General features: G+C 41.7%; 1 protein-coding gene across 2 annotated transcripts; it reads left to right on the top strand.

Moving 5' to 3' along the window:
• The first annotated feature begins 2,787 nt into the window (after window positions 1–2,787).
• On the top strand, window positions 2,788–23,940 carry macroh2a1 (macroH2A.1 histone). Of its 2 annotated transcripts, XM_082141403.1 has the most exons (10): window positions 2,819–2,943; window positions 3,909–3,940; window positions 4,025–4,202; window positions 9,449–9,555; window positions 9,827–10,018; window positions 12,722–12,802; window positions 17,649–17,739; window positions 20,864–20,953; window positions 21,341–21,515; window positions 22,821–23,940. In XM_082141403.1, exons 3-10 carry the CDS (start codon window positions 4,031–4,033, stop codon window positions 22,984–22,986), a joined length of 1,074 nt encoding a protein of 357 aa, XP_081997529.1. In that variant the 5' UTR covers window positions 2,819–2,943; window positions 3,909–3,940; window positions 4,025–4,030; the 3' UTR covers window positions 22,987–23,940. The 2 variants fall into 2 exon arrangements, with proteins under 2 accessions (XP_081997528.1, XP_081997529.1); XM_082141402.1 differs by lacking the exon at window positions 3,909–3,940 and having other exon boundaries at window positions 2,788–2,943; window positions 4,027–4,202.
• Window positions 23,941–24,889: the final 949 nt, after the last annotated feature.

Here is a 24,889-nt window from a genome sequence, read left to right as displayed (position 1 = left end):
AGTTTAGGGGTAATTATGGACTCATCACTAAATTTTAAGAAACAGATTTTAGCCGTTCTTAAAGGAAGCTTTTTTAACCTGAGATCAATTGCTAAAGTAAAGCATTTTCTATCCAGTAAGGATTTGGAAATTGTGGTTCACTCTTTTATCTCATCAAAGGTTGATTATTGTAATTCTCTATATATTGGTCTCCCCCAGACTATGCTTGTCACAGTGTCTGGTGTGTGTACCCTGGGTGTCCACTAGAGGTCTCTTCCCCATACCGTCACCACCACATCATGAACTGCATTTCCCATAATCCTTTGTCTGAACTCATCACTGATCATTGCACACAGCTGTTCCCACTCACATTGTTTGTATCTGTCTATTTATACTCTGTCTGTTTCAGTTATTGTCATGGAGTTCTTGTTTGATGTCAGTTTGCACTTCTGAGTTCTATTCTTGTTTTTGGACTGTCTTTGTATGGATTTTGACCCGTTGCCTGGCTTGTTTATGATTATGGATTACCCCATTAAACTGCACATGGATCTTACCTTTTTTGTGTGCATCTCGTGACAATGCTAGTCCGCTTACAGTTAGTGCAAAATGCAGCAGCAAGGCTTTTAATGGGGGTGAGAAAGAGAGACCATATTACTCCTGTACTGCAATCCTAACATTGGCTTCCTGTTAAATTCAGGATTGATTTTAAAGTTCTCTTGTTTGTCTACAAGGCCCTATCAGGCCTTGCCCCCCAGTACATCAGTGATCTTATTATTCCCTACTCTCCTGGTCCTCTGACCAACGGCTTTTAAAGGTCCCTCGTTGTCATTTAAAATCAAAAGGAGATCGTGCTTTTTCTGAGGTAGGTCCCAATTAGTCTGGAATAGTCTCCCATTCCACTTTTCTCCCATGCCACTTTTAAGTCTTATTTAAAAATGTATTTATTTTCTTTAGCTTTCGAATAAGTTATGTTTGCTTTGTTATATGATTTTAAAGTTTTCATTTTTGTAAAGCACTTTGGGGCAACGTCTGTTGTTTGAAAATGTGCTATATAAATAAAGTTGCTTGTTTGCTGCTTCCGGTCAAGAGTATGAGTATTATGTTGTATATTAAGCGTACGTTACGTATTGTTAAGTGTATGTGGAGTAACACAGCGCTGTTTTATCATTTACATTTATCTGTTAAAAATGGTTTTATAACATTACTCTGTGTGTTCGCTCGGCGGCTGCTATGAGACACTTGTTGCACACAGTGAGATAGAGCGATATTAGAATATCATTTTAATAAATGCTGGATGGCTTGTGTTGCTAAATGGCATGCCAATAATTATAAAACATTATATGATGGTCAAAATAAAGCTGCATCTGAATAAAGCTTATACCATGTTAGTCACTTGACAAAATAGTGTTTTTCTGACTGAGGCACGGTAAAAACATGGTACTCACAGAAAATCAAGAAAACAAGTTATTTGAACAATAAGACTAACAGTGTTGAGATATATAACAATTATTCATTTTCTGTCTATAAATAATTAATAATCCAAACAGTTGTTTCCTTGTCTAATAAAACATATAATATTTATAGCGTGTTTGGTGTTTCCATGGTTTCTACTAAATAAAACTGGAAATCGAGGGTAACGCAGGTATGACTGGATTTAAACATTCTTGGAAACATCTGGGCAAGTAAATACACAAGTCAACAAAATATATAACAATGTTCTAGTGGTTTTTGGATATTTTAATCCAAAATCTTACATATTGTGCCTTTAAAGTCCGGGTCTTTATTTATGATGAATTGGCTTGATAATATTTTTAAATAACAGGTTATTTCTTGCAGGTTATTTCTCGATGTCTGTAATCTGTTACTCTCTGTTACAGAACTTGAACTCCTTTAGTTTGCGAGCAAATTTGATGAATATAAAGCTTAATATGGTTCAGATAAGTAATAAATTTGCAGACTTGATGTCTGAATGTATAGCTACTGTATATAAGCAATTATTCTTGTAGTAAACAAACAAAAAACAAAAAATCACAATTTATTAAAGTACATACACAAGCTTAAAGTGTCAGACCTGGGCCTATGCATAATAAAGAAGTAACTGTTACATGTAATCCGGATCATGTAATCTGATTCCAGGGTGCAGATGTTCAAAGGTCAGATTGTTGTTGTTGTTCAAAGGTCTGTTTAAAAGAAAGAAAAATAGTTTGAAATTGGATTATCTTGGTTTTTATCTGGACCTAAAGGTTTTGAACAAAGCATAGATTTTCTCTAGATCAAAAAAGACTGGTTTATGAATCATCAAAGATTGATGAATATAAAGCTTACTATGGTTCAGTTAAGTCATTAGTTTGCAGACTTCCTGTCTGAATGTATAGCTACTGTATATAAGCAATTATTCTTGTAGTAAACTAAAAAAAAATTAAATCACTATTTATTACAGTAGCCTACATACACAAGCTTAAAGTGTCAGACCTGGGCCTATTTAGCATAATAAAGAAGTAACTGTTACATGTAATCCGGATCATGTAATCTGATTCCAGGGCGCAGATGTTCAAAGGTCAGATTGGATGAAACCTTGAAAATTGGCTGTTTAAAAGACAGAAAAATAGTTTATCTGGACCTAAAGGTTTTGAACAATGCAGAGATTTTCTCTAGATCAAAACCAAAAGACTGGTTTATGAATCATCAAAGATTGCTATCACATCAAATGTAACTGTAACGCATAATCAAATGGAAATGTAATGCATATTTATCAACTGTTTTTCCCAACACTTTTATAGCAGATGTCATGTGACTTGTGGGCGCGCGCCGCTGGGCATCGGTCATGCGCGTGCTCGTCTCCTGCGCGCTCTCTGCTGATCGGGTGTGTGTGGATCGCGTTGTGGATTGTGTGTGTCGCACGCTGTTTGAGCTGGTCTCGCTGTAGCAGACAGTAGTGGACTGAACTCGGACACACTCTCTACTGTAAGACATCAAGTGTCATCAGTGCATGTGCTGCTTTAACACACTTTCAGGAGACTGTCGCGCGCTGCTCGCTCACTGACGGACGCAGTTCCGCGGCCGCGACTCAGGAAGTTCCAGCTGTCATATAATCATTGGAACAAACCAAAACATCACTCTAGCTTTATGTATCACCGAATGAGACGCGCGTTATGATGTAAACACAGTCACAGTGATTCTATTTCTAGTCTGATCACATAAACTCAAAACAGCGCATTGATTTACAGTGTCGTCAGTTCTGCTTTTAAACGAAACCCGATGCTTAAAGATCTTAATGTTAATGCTGTATTGTATCAAACTCGTTTTAGTTGTTGTTATGCAAAAACTCCCAGATGTATACAGCTTTTCAATACAGAATAAAATATATATGCGACAGTTTCTAATCTATAATTGTTTGAATTTTAAAGGGACAGTTTACCCAAAAATGTAAACTATGTTGTTATTTACTCACTCTCAAGTTGTCCCAAATGAGTTTCTTTCTTCTGCTGAACACAGAGGAAGATATTTTGAAGAATATGGGTAACCAATCAGATTTGAGTCACCATTGACTTTCATAGTATTTTTTTTTTTTCTTTTTCATAGGCTATATGGAAGTCAATGGGTGTGTTCAACTGTTCGGTTACCCATAATTCTTCAAAATATCTTCCTTTATAAATGATGACAGAATTTTCATTTTTGGGTGAACTATCCCTTTAACTAATTATAATTAGATTAGCACATTACTTTTTTTATTTGCACAAAAAGATCTTTGGAGGCTTGTTTTATTCTTGAATTAATATTCAGTTCCAGCACACTATGGTGGTTATAATGCAAAATCAATAAAATACACTATTGTCTTTTTTACAGCAGAATTTCAATTTGTCTGATAGTTTGCATCATTAATTCTGTTATTTTCCTGTTTGTTTTGAAACGATCTGTACTGTATATAGAAGTAAAGCCGCCTCGACTGCTGTGTGTGTGTGTGTGTGTGTGTGTGTGTGTGTGTGTGTGTGTGTGTGTGTGTGTGTGTGTGTGTGTGTGTGTGTGTGTGTGTGTGTGTGTGCGCAGCATCATGTCCAGCCGGGCTGGGAAGAAGAAGATCAGCAGGTCGTCGCGCTCCGCCAGGGCTGGAGTGATCTTCCCCGTCGGCCGGATGCTGCGCTACATCAAGAAAGGGCTTCCCAAATACAGGATTGGTGTCGGAGCACCGGTTTACATGGCTGCGGTACTGGAATACCTGACCGGTAGGACGAGTCTCTTATTCTCATCAGTGTTTTATGTCCTTACTCCTGTCAATGCACTTCATTAGAAGTCCTAAAGTGAGACACAGTGGACAGTGTTCTCTGTAGGGGTAATACATTTTATTTGTGATTTCCATCATCAGAAACTACAGAGAACATACTGTATGCTCCACTATCCCAGCGAACAGGGAACGTTCTGGGAAGGTTCTCTCAAAGTTATGAATAAACGTTCTTCCAGTAACATTAATAGAATGTTCGTTCCAAGCTATCTGGTCTTTAATCATTTTTCGCAAAACTTTAGCACAAAAACATTATTTATACATCGTTCAGTAAACCTTTTTTAAATGTTTCACAATTTTCAGAGAGCATTCAATAGTAGTAACATTCCCATAATGTTTGAAGAATGATACAATGGAATGTTCCCTTAACGTTTGTATAAACAAGAAAAAAAACGTTTTAAAAAACTGAATGTTTAAGAAATATTCAGAAATAATGTTTTCACAACTTAAATGGGACCTTTTTATGCAAAACTCACTTCTACATGGTGTTTGAACATAAATGTGTGTTGGCAGTGTGTGTCCACAATCACCCTATGATGATAAAAGTCCATCCACTCCTCTTTTTAAATCCCCATAAATCATAAGCAGTGTCTCAGTATAAGCCGTTTGCAGATTGTAGCTTTTGGGACGTCACATATGTTTAGGCCCCACCCACAACAGCTGACAGACCCCGCCCTATTAGCATAGACCCCATCCACAACAGCTGAAGGACTCCGCCCGATTCTCATAAACCCCGCCCTCAGTGAGCTGAACACAGTCCGCATGTTCATCTCCTCGCCAGAGCGTTTAACAGCAGCATTCAAGTAAGAAATGTATTCTTATTAAAGCTACTAAAGTTATTCAGTCAAGAACAGTGAATGATTGTCTGTTTTTCTTTTGTTGTTTGATTCATATTAACAGCATATATAGCAGTAGGTTCTGTATATTACGCTGGTGTCACTTTAATACACTGATCTAATATAGTCAAGTCAAGTCACCTTTATTTATATAGCGCTTTTTTACAATACAGATTGTTTCAAAGCAGCTTTACAGAGATAACAGGAAAATAATGCAACAAAGTTTGTTTCTAGAAGAAAATAGCGTCACAGTCCAGCTTAAGCAAGTTCAGTGATGGTTCATTTTTCTTGTAAAAAAAGTTGCTAATTTAGTTCATTTATATACATAGCTGCTCTGGAGAAAACGTCTCAGGTTACGACTGTTACCTTTGTTTATATATATAAACAATATTTATAAGGGGAGCCTGGAGAACATGTCAACTTATCGTCTGAAGGGACTGTTCAGCAGGCATCCCACGGCATGGCGAAAGACGCAGTGTCTCGTTCCCTGTTTTCAGGGAACAATTGTTACAGTCGTAACCTGAGACGTTCCCTTTCAAAAGTGAAGTCGCACTGCGTCGATATGACGCTTTGGGGAACGATATACCAACGCCACCATGCTGAGGGGAGTGCATGCCAAATTATGGCTGTGACAAAAACGTAAAAAATGGCAGTTTCACTGAAATGCTAAAACACTCATGTGGGTCACATACTATCAGTGATATTCCCTACGCCCACTGCCCAAGATATAAGCCTCAAAGAGGCCTCCAATACAATGAAGGCCTACCAAGGCCGCTCAAAGGCTTGGAACCAATAGCTTCAATGTAAGGGGTTCCTTTAAGGGAATATGGCCAGGGGGTCTAAAGGAGTCCCGTCCAGTCACTCTCTGAGGGGGACATGAAGTCAACCCCACATGCCACCAGGGAGGTTGAACTGGTCTAATTTACGGACCTAGTCTTGCCAACAACCCGTCTGTTTCCTAAACCGAGTCTCTAACATATTTCGCCTCACTTGTGGAGGAATCCGATAGGGAGGACTGCAGACAGTGGCAGTAATCACTCACAGACCGGATCATAGAGACGGGCATCCTGGAGAGTAGAACTCGGCATAACGCTTCTAACCTTCTGCAAACAAGGGGAGTAACTCTACTCGATCCCGGATCTACACAGTGCTTCAGAGCCTGTGGAGGCTGGGCACTCTAAAGGGGCCCTAATAAGGGGAGCGCCTCCAGCTCTAAGGTTTACATTGCCAACAGGCAGTGTACTCAGCAAAAGTGCTATCGACCCTTTAAAGCAAGGGGAGGACAATCTTACGCTACCAGACTATCGGGAGGCCTACTGTAAGGCCTACAGCTTCGAATGTCACGGGCGTCAGACCAGGCAGTGCGTCGGCTCTAAGGGAGCATACTCAACCATCCCAAATGAGAGGGAGTAACTAATCTGTCTCTACCTGAGCCTGGGTGGTGAAGGGTGATATCATACGAGCTATGGGTAGCAAAGTACTCTAAATAATGACCCTAACAAGGAGAGTACTAACATGACCCTGAGGAGTGTATCAGGGTTGAGGCCTGTTATCTTGTGTTTTTTACAAGACAGATTTTACATTCTCTACTAAACCTAAGTAAATGGAGGCCACAGTAAGTGGCCAACAACATTCAACCTTATGACTTTAATGCTTTTATTCAAGGGGCTCAGCGGAAAAAATCCTATTTAAATTTTAAGGCCTAGCTGGATAAACTAGCTACAATACTCAGCTCTAAAGGGCGGAGGCCTGAGCACACTGCTTCTTACTTTCTAGAGAGAAAGGCCTGACAACGTCCATGAGATATCTGCATGGGAGGCTTTTTAAAGATAGCCTGCTACCTATGCTATCTACCCTGTAGCACTACTAGCAATTTTATACCTAGCGCAAAAGGCGGGACTTGGCTAGACGACACGTTTAGTAAGAGGAAGCCAGTACTAGGAAAAACTATATTTACAGGAATAAAATCTTCTGATGGGCTCTAGCTCTTAAGGAACCTACACTCAGTTACTGAGAGGCTCAAGGCAAGAACGCTTAGCAGACCGCCACCATTTTCCTAGTTACTAAGCCTAAGCCAGATATCGAGGCGGCCCAGTGAAGGCTGACACATGAATATTATATGACTGAAATTCAGAGCTATAATCTCAAAACGACTCTCAAAGTGAGAGGAGAACTACTGCTCTAGTATAAGGTGGCTATCAAGGTGGCTCAACGAGGGCCCAATGCTTGACTCTGTAGTTATATCTGGAGCTAGACAGAGCGGTGGTCTCAGTAGAATAACTCCCGCTAGAGCCATCTCACTCAAAATGTCTGTTTGATGCTCAGATGAAAGGTGGCCTCACTAGAGAATGTTCCATATAATAAAACCAACCTGTTCACTACTAAAGATTGGCACTACCCACTACATAAGCCTGCCGACTAACATAAGACAAGGCCTCTGGGAAGGGTATGCATAGTCTACCTATATATGGGAACTTTAGGGCCCTAATTTCACCATCCTATAAAAACCCTACCTAACAACTCCTGTGATACTTTCTAACAGGGAACCGTGGTCTACTGATGACAGTGACAGTGACAGTGACACGTGACGGCCAAGTATGGTAACCCATACTTGGAATTTGACCTCTGCATTTAACCCATCCAAGTTAATGCACACACATTAGGAGCAGAGTAGTGAGTAGTTAACACACACACACACTGCAAACGTGGATACACACACCCAGAGCAGCGGGCAGCCTTTGTGTGGCGCCCGGGGAGCAATTAGGGGTTAGGTGCCTTGCTCAAGGGCACCTCAGTACTGTTCAACCTTACTAAAAATTCTCGTAACGGGAGGAGACCTACAGAGCTCAACCTGCTGCCCATAGAGCGATGGCCTATATGACATTCACAAATGGAGGCCTGTACCCATAAGAGCTCGAAAGAGCGCACTTACTACCATACTCGATGCCACACCCACAGATGGGTTCCTAAATTGAAGGAATAACTCATCAGAAGGTCCAGCCTTAGGGCTGATGCAAGCGCAGATTCGAACCGCAGTGTTATGTGGTCCAAATCTGACAGCAGATCAGCCTGGTATGCTTGCAACACCGCCATTGTGTGCAAGGCATCACCAGCCAGACCTGCCACCGCGTATGCCCTGCCATTTAAGCGTGACTTACGCTTTTTTTTGGCTTAAAAGGCAGGGCCGGAGCACTTAGTGTCGGTGTCGGTGTCTCTCCAGCCGCAAGATAGTTAGCACACATCTCGTCAGTTGGGGCAATGACACATACCCGTGTTCGCGTATCCCCTCTACATAAGCGTAGTTTGTGTGCTGATGTTGATGAATGAACGCTGACTATGGGTTCTTCCATGCCTTTTTGATCTCATTGTGTAGCTGACAGACAGCTTTATGTGCGCATGATTCGGGTGTGTGCACTCAGCAAACCATATATCAGAAGTTAAGACTGATATGGATTGAAAACGCATGCAGATAATAAACTTTCATGATGATGAAGAACTGCAATGTCACGTGTGTGAGATTATAATCAAAACCAAACAGATGTTTTAGTTTTCTGCAGAGTATCCGAGGCACGAGCTGTACAGGCTCCGCCCTCTTCTGGAAAGGGGGGGGAGCAGCAGCTCATTTGCATTTAAAGATACATGTACATAAACAGCATGTTTTTCCTTCCACTCAAAAATTGGCATTTACAAAATGGTATAATAACAGATCTGTGAGGTATTTTAAGCTAAAACTTAACACGCACATTCTGGGGACACGGAGACATATTACATCTTGTAGAAAGGGGCATAATAGGTCCCCTTCAAAGGAAATGTTTTTAGACCATATTTGACAGAGGAGATGAAGTTTTTAGTGTTTCTAGAATGTTTTTGTGATATAGAAAATTATTGCTTTACGCAGGGGTGCGGGAAGATGTTTTAGGTTCACCACATCAGAATAAGAAACAATATTGAGTGTATAAAACACGCCAAAACTCCACGAAGCACAGCAGGTGTATCGGTGAGAACACTCGTTTAAACCGCAGACACACACCGGGACATTTCACTGCACATCACATTTGTGATATTATTGATACTGATCGCGATCGTAATGTAATGGACTGGTCTACGGGACCGAATAAAAGGGGTATTGTTCTGTTTACACTGCCATATACAGTAAAAGAGCCTGAACAGCGACAGGAAATATAAATGAACACAAAGTAGCTGCCCTACTTCCCGCTGGCTTCACGCGAACAATTATTATTTCAAACACGGGCTTGTACAGAACGTTCTGGGTCTTGAGGATCAAAGTGCATTATGGGAAATACAATGCCAGAGTATTTCCCACAGTGAAGCTCTTTCTGCGTCGTTCTTTCAGCTGAAATCCTGGAGCTGGCGGGAAATGCAGCCAGAGACAACAAGAAGGGGCGTGTGACGCCCAGACACATCTTACTGGCCATCGCCAACGACGAGGAGCTTCATCAGGTATATCACATCTATTCTAGACGGCTTCTTTTGGTCACCAGTGGCACTTGAATGGTCAGATCAGACAACGACAAACATGCAAAAACACAAGCCTGTTTCACACTCCATGGTAAAACATATGCTGTAATATAATGTGAACTGAGAAAACAATAACTCATTTAATATTGTCACTGGCAAGGTAAGTACCATTTTGACCACTTTCCCGACGGGCCAGTGGAATAAAGTCCTCAGTGTTGATCCCTGGGATGTGTTTTTGGATGTGTCTGTGCAGCTGCTGAAGGGTGTGACCGTCGCTGCCGGCGGAGTCTTACCCAACATCCACCCAGAGCTGCTCTCCAAGAAGAGGGGCTCCAAAGGAAAGCTGGAGGCCGTCATCACTCCTCCGCCAACTGAGAACAAGACCAAGACCGCCAAAAAAGCAGTTGTCAAGAAACCGGCCACCAAAAAGTCCACACGAGTAAAGGTACTCACTGAACACTGGCCAATCCTTTTATTCACTAACCACCCACTAACTAGTTTAAGCGGGCGAAATCAGCACTGTCCTTCATGTCCATGCAGACGTGCCTCCTTTATCTGTAAACTAGGCTCGATACAGATCCAGTTTGGCTGGAAACTGAACGTGTGTAAAAGGAATGTTTGTGTGCACTTTTAGTGATCATGCCAGCCGATGATGATCAAATGATGAGCATTATAACCCGATGCGCACTTTCATCATTAACTCGTGTACCTGGTGCAAAAGCTGTGTTTAATATCCTTACAGTCAGCATTAGCGAAGCCATTCAGTATCAAAGACGTCAGACAACTCTCCAGTTATCTTATTATTGGCTGCTTTAAAGGAGTAGTTCACGCCAGAATAAAAATGTCCTGATAATTTCCTGCCCCCCACGTCATCCAAGATGTACATGTTTTTCTTTCTTCAGTTGAAAAGAAATGAAGGTTTTTGAGGAAAACACTCCAGGATGTTTCTCCATATAGTGACTTCAATGGGGTCCAACGGGTTGAAGGTTCAGATGTGAGTTTCAGTGCAGCTTCAAAGTCTCGACACGATCCAGCCGAGGAATAAGAGTCTTATCTAGACAAAACAGCGGACATTTAAAAAAAAAAAGTAGCTGTGATGCGCCACACATTATCTAATCATGTCGACAGGTCACGAGTGTCCCGTTTCAAAAAGAAAGAGTAGAGAAAACTCCATCTCATTTTCTCCAACTAACTAGCTTTTTTTTAAATGGCGTTTGACCTGACCTTTGAGTTTCTCGCGTACAGGTGACACCAGTGTCAAAAACGATACCAAAACAAAGTTTTACGTTTTTAGTTGAAAAAGGTGTCATGTAAACAGCTCCTTAGTCTTTGCACGTTCGGTTTGTAAACACTGGGTCAGTACTTCCACCTAAGTCATGCATGACCTTTCCAAGACGAGCATTTGTGGTTAAAAAGTACATACAGTACAGGTCAAAAGTTTGGAAACATTATGATTTTTTTATATTTTTGAAAGAAGTCTCTAATGCTCATCAAGGCTGTGTTTATTTGATAAAAAATACAGAAGAAAAAATTTGTTCCTGTGATGCAAAGCTGAATTTTCAAGATCATTACTCCAGTCTTCAGTGTCACATGTGACATCCAGTCTATCACATGATCCTTTAGAAATCATTCTAATAATAGGTGTGTTCGACATCGGCTGCGGCTGGATGTAACCGATCGGCGAGAGTAGCCGCGTGCAGGCGGGGAGGAGCTGCAAACGGAGACGTGAAGTCGGACACTTTCTGGTTCCCGTAGTGACCGCTCACGTGGTGTTTGCATACTTTACCACAGCTGCAGTGAAATAAATGCAATATTTGCCAAATAATACACAGATGTTTCATTTCATGAGACATGTTCATTCAATACTTTATGTACTGCTTCATACAGCGTCTGTTTGAACAAGAATAAAGTTCAACATAAGCAACTATCAATGAAGTGGAGTCTACGTTTTTTAAGCAGTTTTAATTTGATAAACATGACACAATATAACATGACAACGACATGAAAAGAGTGTTCACTGTTATAATAAACTGATTTGAGAGCATTAGAGGAACTAAAGGTGTTCGAATAAACACGAAACACACGTGATCGTTGTCATGCGGTGAATCCGGCCAATCGTGGAACAGCTGTGTCGTCATCAGCCCTCCTGCAGCCCAGTGCAGCCGCTCTTGAGAAGCTGCGCTGGCTGAGTTCTCCGGCTACTCTCGAAACGCTCTCGCGGTACTTTGATGCCATACGTCACAGTCACGTGGCGTCGGCGCTGTATCAAGTCGGACAACATTTCTAACCGGCATGCACTGCTTCAAGTCAGCCGCCGATCGTTCTGCGCAGAGCTGCATGAAGTCGAACAAGCCCATTCTGATTTATTATGAGTGTTGGACACAGTTCTGCCGCCTAATATATTTGATGAATAAAAGGTTCAAAAGAACTGCATTTATTCAAAAAAAAAAATAATAATTCTAATAATATAAATCTTCTTTACTATCACTTTTTATCAATTTAACACATCCTTGCTGAATAAAAGTATTGATTTATTTAAAAAAAAAAAAAAAAAAAAAAGACTGACCCCAAATGACTGACCAGTAGTGTATATTGCTGTTACAGAAGATTTATATTTTTAAAACATTTGCTTCTTTTTTTCTTTTTCTTTTTTTTTCTTTCTTTTTATTCATCAAAGTATCCTAAAAAAGTATCACAGGTTATGAAAAAATATTAAGCAGCAGAACTGTTTCCAACTTTGATAATGAATCATCATATTAGAATGATTTCTAAAGGGTCATGTGATAGACTGGAGTAATGATCCTGAAAATTCAGCTTTGCATCACAGAAATAAATGATAATTGAAAGTATAAAAAATTGAAAACCAATTATTTTAAATTGTAATAATATATATCACAATATTACTGTTTTTTTTACCTGTATTTTTGATCAAATAAATGCAGGCTTGATGAGCAGAAGAAATTTCTTTCAAAAACATTAAAAATAGTAATGTGTCCAAACTTTTGACCTGTACTGTACATTTTGATTTGGTTTAGAAAATGGCAGATGGTAAATTATCAGGAAATGTTAATTCTGCAGTGAGCTAATCCTGTAAGGCAGTTCAGTCTGATGTTGTAAATCTAGGAACAGTTTGCTGTTGTTGTGACAGAGACGGGCGGCTGATGCGGACGGCGGACCGGCTGATGGATTCACTGTCCTCTCTTCCAAAAGTTTATTCCTCGGACAGAAGGTACAACAGCCTTTATTAAACTCTTCTCTTACTGTAGTACAGTGCTGTCCAAACTCAGAGTTCAGCTCCAGCTTCTAGTTTGCCTAGTTAGCCTTGATTAGCTGGTTCAGGAGTGTTTAACTGGGGTTAGAGCTGAACTCCACAGGACAGTGACTGACTGCTATAGGAACTGTTCAGATGCTCGTTTCCTCTACATTATTTGCTTTCCTCCTCCTGTTGTTCTGCTGAGACTAGCTGCTAAAACCCAAACCCATCTAGCTGAAACATCTCTAGCTATTATTAGGGGTGCAATGATTCACTTGTTTCCACGCGTACATCGATCTTGATATATGAATTGAAATGAGTCATTTGTTTTGAAGTACGCATTAAAATTAAAATTTCAAATGAATTCATATACATAAAAAAAAAACAGAATCAAAACAATAATTAATTAAATCAGTTCTGAATCTTGAATCGATTCACACCCCTACAGGCTACAGACTGGTTCGCATGAATGCAGAAAGCATTTTACACACACTATATGAGATGCTGATTCCTGCCTATTGCACACGCATGTTTACTCCAGAGCTGCTCTTAGACGTTATCATAGAAACATAATCCTCATACTGTAACGGGATCCTATTATATTTCAGTTACAGCTGTTATGTATCTATCATATACTGCCATCATATATATATATAAAGAAGTCATATACTCGCAATTTTCAGTCTCTTTTCACATTATCACAATGAAGTGATTTTAAATGTTAATGAGTAGATGTTGCTGTTATCAGACCCTGGTACTGGCCTTTATTGTTATAGGACAGTGTAGTGCATGGAGACAGGAAAGTAGGGGGTGACAAATGGCACTTTCAATAAATAGTGCACACATTACTGTCCAATTCTGTTAACTGACTGTAATTGTACAAAATTACAATTGTCATACAACCCTGTAACCACACCCTCTCAAATGACCCTCACAATGTGAAGAGCCCCTCTCTGCTTTCTGACCCAATAATAATAATATTAACTAATATTATGTAGCGCCTGTCTATGTCTACTAGTGATAGGAGAAATGAAGCTCTGAATCAGTTTCACCAATTGCTTTGTAAAAGGATTCACTGTTTCAGAGCGCTCTAAACACCGCGCTGGTGGCACATGCTAGTCCAAACTCAAACAAACCAATTTAAAAATGTTCATGAATATTTCATTTATTAAATGTAATCTACAAATAATTACACGCTTTAGCATTAACTAAACAAATTTAATGAAAAAATAACCTACTGTCACGTAACGTGGTATCAAAGCTCACGAAGACGATGACTACACAGAATAACCTTTAATGAGAACATGCAGGAGATATTCAGGAGAAGCAACCAAAAACAACTAAACACAGCATTCACGTTACACCTACAGTATGAAACTGGCCCAAGATCAGTTAAAACCATAGACTTTCATTCATGTGTTCTCCAGATAACGCCATCTAGCAGTAAACACAGAATTTTGAAGTTTCAGTGTCATACTGTTTCGAACCTTGGTAATTACACTGAAGCCTGAATTGGAAAGACCGTGTTCCTTCTGCCCTTCCTCAGAGGAGCAGACAGTGGCGAGGGTTGAATCATCATCAGGAACGGTTTCAGCTGGCTCTCCCCATGGATTCAACCCATTGTTCCGGAGTGATCTCTCTCTCCCGGTTCTAGTGATCTCTTCCTTCACCAGCTACCCCAGGCCTGTCGAGAAAGTGTAGATTTACAAAATCTTCTCCCATTGCTATTTGTATTGTGACAGGAGAATGTCAGGCAGGCAAAAGAGAAATCTAGAAAAAGAAAGAAAAGAGGGAATGGTGAGGCCACAGTCGGGAAGGATTCCAGCGAGGTAGGGGGTGCCAGTGGAAGTCCTTGATTAAGGAAGAGTCCACAGAACCTGGGTGGCAGCTTGTGCATCGGGTAGGACCGCACCAGCCAATTATAATATCTTTCTTAACGTAAAGTCCACACTAGGGGTGTAGTCACTACTAGCTAGTTTGTAACTAACTCTATTCGGTTGCACCATTTGTTCTTAAGGCAGAACGCAGCTAGTGGGTCATAAACTCTCCATAAAGTAATCTACCTTCAGTGATCCAATAGAAGCCTTCACATATGTGAGCAAAAGTTGTGTCAAAATGCATGAATTTCAGTTTATCCTTCATTCTAACTTCTTTTGCCTCACATCACTAACGGTGAAAAATAAGGTTCCACCAAAATACGACAGTACTTAACACAATAGGTATTTTTATGTTTAAATATCATTCAGAAACTGTATTTGAAATTAAAATGCATCAATAAATAGATACTGATACCAACTGAAATAGATACCAATTCTGGATAAATTGATAATCACAAGTTTTTCAAAAAGAGATTACAATTCTCCCAGGATTCTGAACAGACAACTAAGCAAAATGATATAATGTAATAAAGGTTCTGACAAAATGCTAATTGCTGCAGTCTATTTAAAATGTTTAATCTAAATTATTTTTTAAAAGAAAATTTTTCATTTGCATGAATGATTCAATGACAAACACATTTTTAAAAGTTACGTGTCGCCACCTACTGGTGTAACGATGTAATTGATATAATCGTTATTTAAAGAACCAAATTACTTTCAAAAGGGGATTTTCTCTATTTGAATCGCTTCTGTAGACATCCGTGATTGTATCTGAACTATAAACTTTTATCGCAGTACTGTGATGATAAGAATATTTGTAACACAGAAACAATGATATAGATGATTCAACTGCTTTCTTTGGTCAGCGGCAGCGCCAACGTAGATCTGAATGTTCCGTCGCAATTTTGTCAAAGCTTTAATAGACACAGGCGAGGCCAGGGCAGTGGGAACAGGCATCAGGTTCCTGTGCAGTGAAAAGAGATGGCTGGTAACCAACAGAACACTGGAAAGGGGACGTAGCATTGCTAACACAGGGAGTGTATTGTGGGCGTAGTGTGCCCAGGTGAGCTGCTGGCTCCAGGACGCGGGATCGTTGGAAGCCAGACAGCTGTGAATCTGCTCCAGATCCTGGTCGCCTCGCTCGGACTGCGTGTGGAATCAAGAGGTCAGACTCACTCAAGCTGATCTGACAACAGGACTCCTTCCAAAAGTGCCTTCAGCAGTTTTCAGGCATCGATGGAAGTGCTTTAAACTGGTTTCTAAATTTCGCTGTTTGTGAGTTCTCATCTGCGCTGATTCAGCCCATTTTGACTGTGGCGTTCCCCAGGGATCTATATTGGCTCCTGTACTGTTTTCCTTGTGTATGCTTCCGTTAGGTAGTGTACTTTAGAAGAAGCATGAGATATCCTTTCATTGTTATGATGATGATAACCAGATTTATTTACTAATGAAAAAGAATCAGGGAAATGCAGTCAAATCTCTGTTGGCCTTTCTAGAGGATCTAAAAGTGTGGATGTTTTTACACCAACAACTATTGATTTTGAATGTAAGCTAAAATCATGCTTCCTTTTTCTGGCATTTAACCAACCTTGGTTTTGTATTGTGTATTTGTCATGTCTTGTGATTTATAAACTGTACAGCTAATTGGTCAACGGCTGTTGTTTTAAACAGATGAGATGATGAGATGAGAAGAACTAGTTGAGGTTTTCTTGGTATCTCATCTTTCTGAGGCGATCTGCTCAAGATTCCCCTGTCTGAAGATCCACGTGGCACTTTGTGATGTGCTCCTGTGTGCATTAGTGAAGAGTGTCAAAGGTTTCTATTTACAGCAGCATTACAGAGAATTGTAGCCAATCACAGACAAGCATGTTGAGGTTCGGGAGTGACAATTATATTAACATATATACACTAGTTTAACTCCACAAATTGTATGTTTTTGAATGTTTCTAAGAAAGAAATCACACAAATGAAAGTATTTAGACGTGTTTTGGTAACTTTAATTTAGGCAGATTTGTAAACCTCCGAATTAACAGGAAAACCCCTCTTAGTTTTCCCTCTTATGGTTCAGCAAAACACATTCTAGTCCAGTCAGCTTTATTTCTACAGTGCCTTATACAGTGCAGATTATTTCAAAGCAGCTTTACAGTGATAAACAGGAAAATAATAGAATCAATTATGCAAACTTCATCAAATACAAGACAAATTCTTCCATAAAGCAGTTCTAAAAAACTAGTCATAATTCAGTTCAGGTCAATAAAAATGTAAAGTTCATCAAGTTTGAAACAAGTTCAGTTCAGCTGTACAGCAGCTCTACTGAAGATAATAGAGATATTATTCTGATCAATTCAGTGTCAATGTTGCAAAATTCATCAATTATGAAACAGTCGAATCAGCTAAAAGCGGCTCTGGAGAAAACAGTGTCCTCATCCTTCCAGTGTTTTCTTCCATGCCTCTCTCCTGCGATCTGCTCTGAGGTTTAGTTTTCCTGAGCTCAGTGTGTAGAGTACGGCCGGCTGTTGTTAACTTCTGCTTTACTCTTCAACCCTGCTGCATGATCTCTCTACAGCTCAGTCTCATTCACTGTCAGATCACTAACCTGGCTGCCTTCAACCCGACCAATGCTGACCCTCTGACCTTAAAGATGACTTAGGTGAGCTGTTAGTCAAGCTGCCATGGAGGCTCATGACTGTAGATCGAGCCACGTGTCAGATGTGTCAGGATTCGGTCAGCCTTTCCATCAGTCCTGTGTGTGTGTGTGTGTGTGTGTGTGTGTGTGTGTGTGTGTGTGTGGTGCTCGCCTCCATCCAGCTTCTCAATAGATGGCAGTGTCTCCTCTCTTTACTTTTCTCTTCTATATTCCGAGCAGTTTTTGTCTCCTCGTCATGGTTTCATCACATTGTCCACAGCATTTGTCTCTCACTATATTTGTTTGCCTGTTCTTTTAGCTGCAAGTTGTGCAAGCTGACATTGCCACCATCGAAAGTGAAGCCGTTGTTCACCCGACCAACTCCACCTTCTACATGGGTGGTGAAGTAGGTAAAGGAGCCGTTGTCTCCCGTAGCAGATCCACAGTCAAAACCACAGCTCTGACACTGACCGCACACAAATACTAATAACAAAAGCACTTTCTTAGAGCAATATTTGCTCAGTGACGATGAATGCAGAAGGTGTCTAACGGCACACTGTGTTCATGCTTGGATCTGGCCTGAGTTAATGGATCTAGTGCTGGAGTGTCATGGCTGTGGTTGAGTACATTTGGGTAATGCTTTACTTTCTATTTGGATTGCTGTGGCAATTATTTCATGTTAATATTGTGAGTTCTGTCAACTTGCTTTTTGTGTCTAAACTTTGAATTATCTTTTTTCATATACTTGTTTTCCCATGTCTTCACTGATTCTTGTGCCCAAACAAACATTCAGTTTCATTTGTAACCCAACTTTATAATATTTAATAGTCATGTTTTATTGAAAATGTTATTTAAGATTTTTTTCCTGAACATTCAAAACATCCAGTTTTTAATTTAGTCCAACAAAATGTTCAAGAAAAAATTAATATATTTGTGCTGATGTTTTGAGAACATTATTAGACACCAGATAGCTCTGAACGAATGTTCTATTAACGTTACTGGAAGAATGTTTGTTCATAACGTTGAGAGAGCGTTTGCTGGGTAAGGGATCAGAAGAAGAAGCATGTTCACCGTTCTGTCATCATTTACTCACACGCATCTCCTTCCAAACCCATACAATGTTTTTCTGATGAGTCGGTCGGAGACTCACGCCGTCTCTTTAAACGAGTGCCGGTCGGAGACTCACACCGTCGCTTTAAACGAGTGCCGGTCGGAGACTCACGCCGTCTCTTTAAACGAGTGCCGGTCGGAGACTCACACCGTCGCTTTAAACGAGTGCCGGTCGGAGACTCACGCCGTCTCTTTAAACGAGTGCCAGTCGGAGACTCACACCGTCGCTTTAAACGAGTGCCGGTCGGAGACTCACACCGTCGCTTTAAACGAGTGCCGGTCGGAGACTCACGCCGTCTCTTTAAACGAGTGCCGGTCGGAGACTCACACCGTCGCTTTAAACGAGTGCCGGTCGGAGACTCACGCCGTCTCTTTAAACGAGTGCCAGTCGGAGACTCACACCGTCGCTTTAAACGAGTGCCGGTCGGAGACTCACGCCGTCGCTTTAAACGAGTGCCGGTCGGAGACTCACGCCGTCTCTTTAAACGAGTGCCGGTCGGAGACTCACACCGTCGCTTTAAACGAGTGCCGGTCGGAGACTCACGCCGTCTCTTTAAACGAGTGCCGGTCGGAGACTCACACCGTCGCTTTAAACGAGTGCCGGTCGGAGACTCACGCCGTCTCTTTAAACGAGTGCCAGTCGGAGACTCACACCGTCGCTTTAAACGAGTGCCGGTCGGAGACTCACACCGTCGCTTTAAACGAGTGCCGGTCGGAGACTCACGCCGTCGCTTTAAACGAGTGCCGGTCGGAGACTCACGCCGTCTCTTTAAACGAGTGCCGGTCGGAGACTCACACCGTCGCTTTAAACGAGTGCCGGTCGGAGACTCACGCCGTCTCTTTAAACGAGTGCCAGTCGGAGACTCACACCGTCGCTTTAAACGAGTGCCGGTCGGAGACTCACACCGTCGCTTTAAACGAGTGCCGGTCGGAGACTCACGCCGTCTCTTTAAACGAGTGCCGGTCGGAGACTCACGCCGTCTCTTTAAACGAGTGCCGGTCAGAGACTCACACGTCTCTTTAAACGAGTGCCGGTCGGAGACTCACGCCGTCTCTTTAAACGAGTGCCGGTCGGAGACTCACGCCGTCTCTTTAAACGAGTGCCGGTCGGAGACTCACACCGTCTCTTTAAACGAGTGCCGGTCAGAGACTCACACGTCTCTTTAAACGAGTGCCGGTCGGAGACTCACACCGTCTCTTTAAACGAGTGCCGGTCAGAGACTCACACGTCTCTTTAAACGAGTGCCGGTCGGAGACTCACACCGTCTCTTTAAACGAGTGCCGGTCAGAGACTCACACGTCTCTTTAAACGAGTGCCGGTCGGAGACTCACGCCGTCTCTTTAAACGAGTGCCGATCGGAGACTCACATGTCTCTTTAAACGAGTGCCGGTCAGAGACTCACACGTCTCTTTAAACGAGTGCCGGTCGGAGACTCACACCGTCTCTTTAAACGAGTGCCGGTCGGAGACTCACACCGTCGCTTTAAACGAGTGCCGGTCGGAGACTCACACCGTCGCTTTAAACGAGTGCCGGTCGGAGACTCACACCGTCGCTTTAAACGAGTGCCGGTCGGAGACTCACGCCGTCTCTTTAAACGAGTGCCGGTCGGAGACTCACGCCGTCTCTTTAAACGAGTGCCGGTCGGAGACTCACACGTCTCTTTAAACGAGTGCCGGTCAGAGACTCACACGTCTCTTTAAACGAGTGCCGGTCAGAGACTCACGCCGTCTCTTTAAACGAGTGCCGGTCAGAGACTCACACGTCTCTTTAAACGAGTGCCGGTCGGAGACTCACACCGTCTCTTTAAACGAGTGCCGGTCAGAGACTCACGCCGTCTCTTTAAACGAGTGCCGGTCAGAGACTCACACGTCTCTTTAAACGAGTGCCGGTCAGAGACTCACGCCGTCTCTTTAAACGAGTGCCGGTCGGAGACTCACGCCGTCTCTTTAAACGAGTGCCGGTCAGAGACTCACACGTCTCTTTAAACGAGTGCCGGTCGGAGACTCACACCGTCTCTTTAAACGAGTGCCGGTCGGAGACTCACGCCGTCTCTTTAAACGAGTGCCGGTCGGAGACTCACACCGTCGCTTTAAACGAGTGCCGGTCGGAGACTCACACCGTCTCTTTAAACGAGTGCCGGTCAGAGACTCACGCCGTCTCTTTAAACGAGTGCCGGTCGGAGACTCACGCCGTCGCTTTAAACGAGTGCCGGTCGGAGACTCACGGCGTCTCTTTAAACGAGTGCCGGTCGGAGACTCACACCGTCTCTTTAAACGAGTGCCGGTCAGAGACTCACACCGTCTCTTTAAACGAGTGCCGGTCAGAGACTCACGCCGTCTCTTTAAACGAGTGCCGATCGGAGACTCACACCGTCGCTTTAGACAAGTGCCGGTCAGAGACTCACAGTGTCGTGTCTCCTGCAGGGAATGCTCTGGAGAAGATCGGGGGAAAGGAGTTTGGAGAGGCGGTTCTGGAGCTGCGCAAGAAGAACGGCCCTCTGGAGGTGGCAGGAGGTACTGCAGTTGACACTGAACAACACATTCAGAGAAAACAATCTGACAAACAGGCTCACATGTAGAAGATATTCCCAAAACAAAACAAATAAATAGGTTAATGGATAAATTACAAGGTCATGCATATATGCCACAGATGCTGTAGATGAACCATAACTCACACTGAACCATGAACTTTCTGAAGTTATAAACACATTCATGCTCAGTTTCCACCATCTGAAATCATCTGGAAGGAAAGGATACGTTTGATGAATTTCTGGTTGAGTAAATCTGAGTTGTTATAGCTATGAAGAGCTACGTTTGGAGGAATTCCCTCTTTTATTCAGAGCACTCAAACGATGTAACTGTGTATAGATTGCAGTGTATGATCTGATGATCTCTCCTCAGCGGCCGTGACCTCGGGATTCGGTCTTCCTGCAAAGTTTGTCATCCACTGTAACAGTCCCGGCTGGGGCTCGGATAAGTGTGAGGAGATGCTGGATAAGACTGTGAAGAACTGCCTGGCTCTTGCTGATGAGAAGAAGCTGAAGTCTGTGGCCTTCCCTTCTATTGGCAGCGGCAGGTACAGCTTCAGTCCTGAACACACACAGACATCTGCACCAATCTTCAATTAACACATTTAATGTCACTGGTCACAATAGAGTTCATTTATTAAGCTCTAAAAATTGTATTGACTGCTGTTTTTAGTGCATTTCCGGCAAATATAGAGAGAATAAAGGGTCTCAATTAAATGTGTGTTGTTTCACATGGTCACATGACCAGAGCAGTTTAATTCAGTAGATGACGCAACACAAAAGATTAGTAAAGTATGTTAACATAAAGACATGACAAAGATTTTTGGTACACATTATCTTTAAGGAGTCTAGTATTATATGAATTCACAATTATTCAGTTTTGTTGAGTGTGGTCATAGAATGAGTGAAGATGTTGATGGCAACAATAGTGACCGGTGGGAAAATAAAATTGTTTGTCCTTTATCTCAGTATTCCTATAAGTGTTGTATAAAGGTTTTTATGTTTAATAGTAACCCTAAAATGACACGAAAGAGTTTAATAATGTGTTAAATAACTGGGGGGATATAGGCTATGTAAGAATTTTAAGCACACTTTTCCATAAAAATTTTCAACAAATAATTATTGATTATTTCAGGGGGCAACTAATGACACCTCATTTGGATATTTTCATGTCTGGGAAACATTTGGGATTAAACGGGTTAAAGTCAGCCTGAAATCCAATCCATGCGTGTTTTTCTTAATTTGATCTGGTAATGTTTAATCAGAATGTCATAACTGGATCTTCTGATGACACTGATGATGTATGCTGGTCTCCTCCAATCACACAGTGTACTTAAGCTCCGCCCCTTTCCTTCAGTCCAATCCCAGCTCACGTTCAGATCTGCCTCCATCCCTGATCCACGACTGAACAAAACCCCTGTGTGTTATAATCACCTTTTCTCGGATGTATGTCACAATATAAAAGGTCTTATTGTGTCTTTAAGACTGTAATTGTGTAAGAAAGTGAGTCCACTGTGCAAACCTGAAATAACCTGATTGTTGCACATTTACACTTTTTTCACTGTTTGTATTTATATAGTATACTTGTGTGTAAAGGAGACTTGCAAAATAAGAATTTCATTGTGTGGTAAAACCGTGGTGTTTTACTGTGCATATAAATATATCTTGTATCTCTTATAATAATAGATATGTCAAAGTGTTTTATAGAGAGATATTTGTTCAGAGAAAAGATAATCATTTTCAGTTCTCTAAGAGACTGATTTGTTCCATGTGAGATAACACTCATTACTGATTGCTAAATGCTGCATGTGGTTTCCTGAATGGCGTTCCATCATTGGTGTGTTTCTGTGTAGGAACGGGTTCCCGAAGCAGACGGCGGCTCAGCTCATCCTGAAGGCCATCTCCAGCTACTTCGTCACCACCATGTCCTCCTCCATCAAGACCGTGTTCTTCGTGCTGTTCGACAGCGAGAGCATCGGCATCTACGTGCAGGAAATGGCCAAACTAGACACCAATTGAAGTAGAAATTTCTGTTGATTAAAAATTCTACAGAGGGATAATTAATTAGGGTGGTGGTGATGAAATATGTTTTGGTACTTTATCATAACCGTACGGGTGTTGCATTCCAGGTGTTTGGAAGTCTTTGATTTATTCTTCATTTTTAACAGAGGGTTTGTTGCATAGACATCATTTAGCCTCTTGTTGTATCGTGTGTATCACGAATGTTAATATGCATAAAGTGTATATGAAATAATTGAAAAAATTAACTATATATGAACTGAATTAATATATAAAAACGGAATAATTGAATTACACTAGTGAACATTTGAAGTGGATCAAATGTTTATACACCTGTATTACCTGTATTATACATGTATTTTGAACAATATCCGTTCTTGTCTGAGGACAACTATGATGAACTCTTTTGATCCACTTCATATGTGACCCTGCATCACGTCACCAGTCACATGTCCCACGGGTTTATCTGAGGCAATAGCCAACAATACACTGTATGGGTCAAAATTATAGATTTTTCTTTTATGCCAAAACTCACTAGGATATTAACTAAAGATCATGTTCCATTAAGATATTTTGTAAATTTCCTACCGTAAATATATAAAACATTTATTTTTGTGAGTGAACGCATCACAACTTTAAAGGAGATTTTCTCAATGTTTCGATTTTTTTCAAGATTTACAAATAGTTGCCAAATATTGTCCTATCCTTACAAACCATACATCAATGGAAAGCTTATTTATTAAGCTTTCAGATGAAGAATGAATCTCAATTTTAAAAAACTGACCCATGTGACTGGTTTTGTGACAGGGTCACAGATGTTGACTGCTGTATATATGAGCATTGATGACTGACTGCACGGCTTGTGTAATGTGCGTCTGCTGCCAGCAGAGGGAGCCCTTTGTCCAGTGTTGTATTCAGAGCATCTTACATTCATAATACAGACAAAGGAAGTGATGAAGGTTTGTTTATTTCCTTATACCTGGTGTTATCCGAGTGAGTTCTCATGCGTGGTGGTGTCCAGCAGTGCTCTGGCTCTCCGGCGAGCTCTTATCCCGGGGTCATTGGCAGCCAGTGCCGGGTCAGTTTCCCAGCGGATCCGCAGACCTCCTCGAAGGGCATCATCTGAGGACTAATCCTCAGGAAATACGGGCAGCTCTCTCCTCTCTACTCCTCGCTGGGAAATCTCAGTAAACTCAAAGCATCTGTAGGCACTGCTCTTTCCCAGAGCTCCGGCAGATGATGCTTTATTCCTCGCATGTACAAAGTAAGCCCGGCGGGGGAAGAGGGCTACGTGAAATTAAAACAAACAACTGCGGGATCAGGGAGGGAAAATATCCAGTCCTGAAAGATCATGCGAGTGCACATGAAAGGAGCGTAATATATCTGTCATTTGGAGTGGATGCACACGGCCTCAGTGGTGAATCTGGTCGTTGATCGCTCGTACTCATGAAGAATGTCGACATATACTTAGAGCTGCTCAGATGTGACTTAGTGAGTAATCGAATACAAACAGGAGAAATCCTCAAGTGTTATGAACGCTCTTCTGTCTATATTCACTTGTATAAGGTTTAAATCTGAGGCCGTACTCATGAACGTGAGGTAGGATGCCTAATAACTCTAGATCTCCTTTCGGCAAAACTTTGGCCACTCGAGAATTTTTGGGGGAAAATGTGCATGTTTATAAGTTCCCAGTTTATAAAATACCAGTTGTAGAACAGAACCTTACTGATAAACCAATATATGCTTATCCTGGTGACCCCGATTGTCTGGTTCCTGGGGTTGAATAATAACGCAGATCCCTATTAGGGCTTGTTCTGTTCAGCTGAAGCCCAGGAGACACACATCTCTCCTCACACCTTCACTCTCTACGCCGAGTCCAAATGTGTCCAGCAGATTTGATCCT

This window comes from Leuciscus leuciscus (genome assembly GCF_965113295.1).
Source record: "Leuciscus leuciscus genome assembly, chromosome: 16".
In the NCBI taxonomy this organism is placed as follows: Eukaryota; Metazoa; Chordata; class Actinopteri; order Cypriniformes; family Leuciscidae; genus Leuciscus; species Leuciscus leuciscus.
The sequence above is the reverse complement of the archived record's forward strand: the minus strand, read 5'-3'. Positions and strand labels throughout refer to the sequence as shown.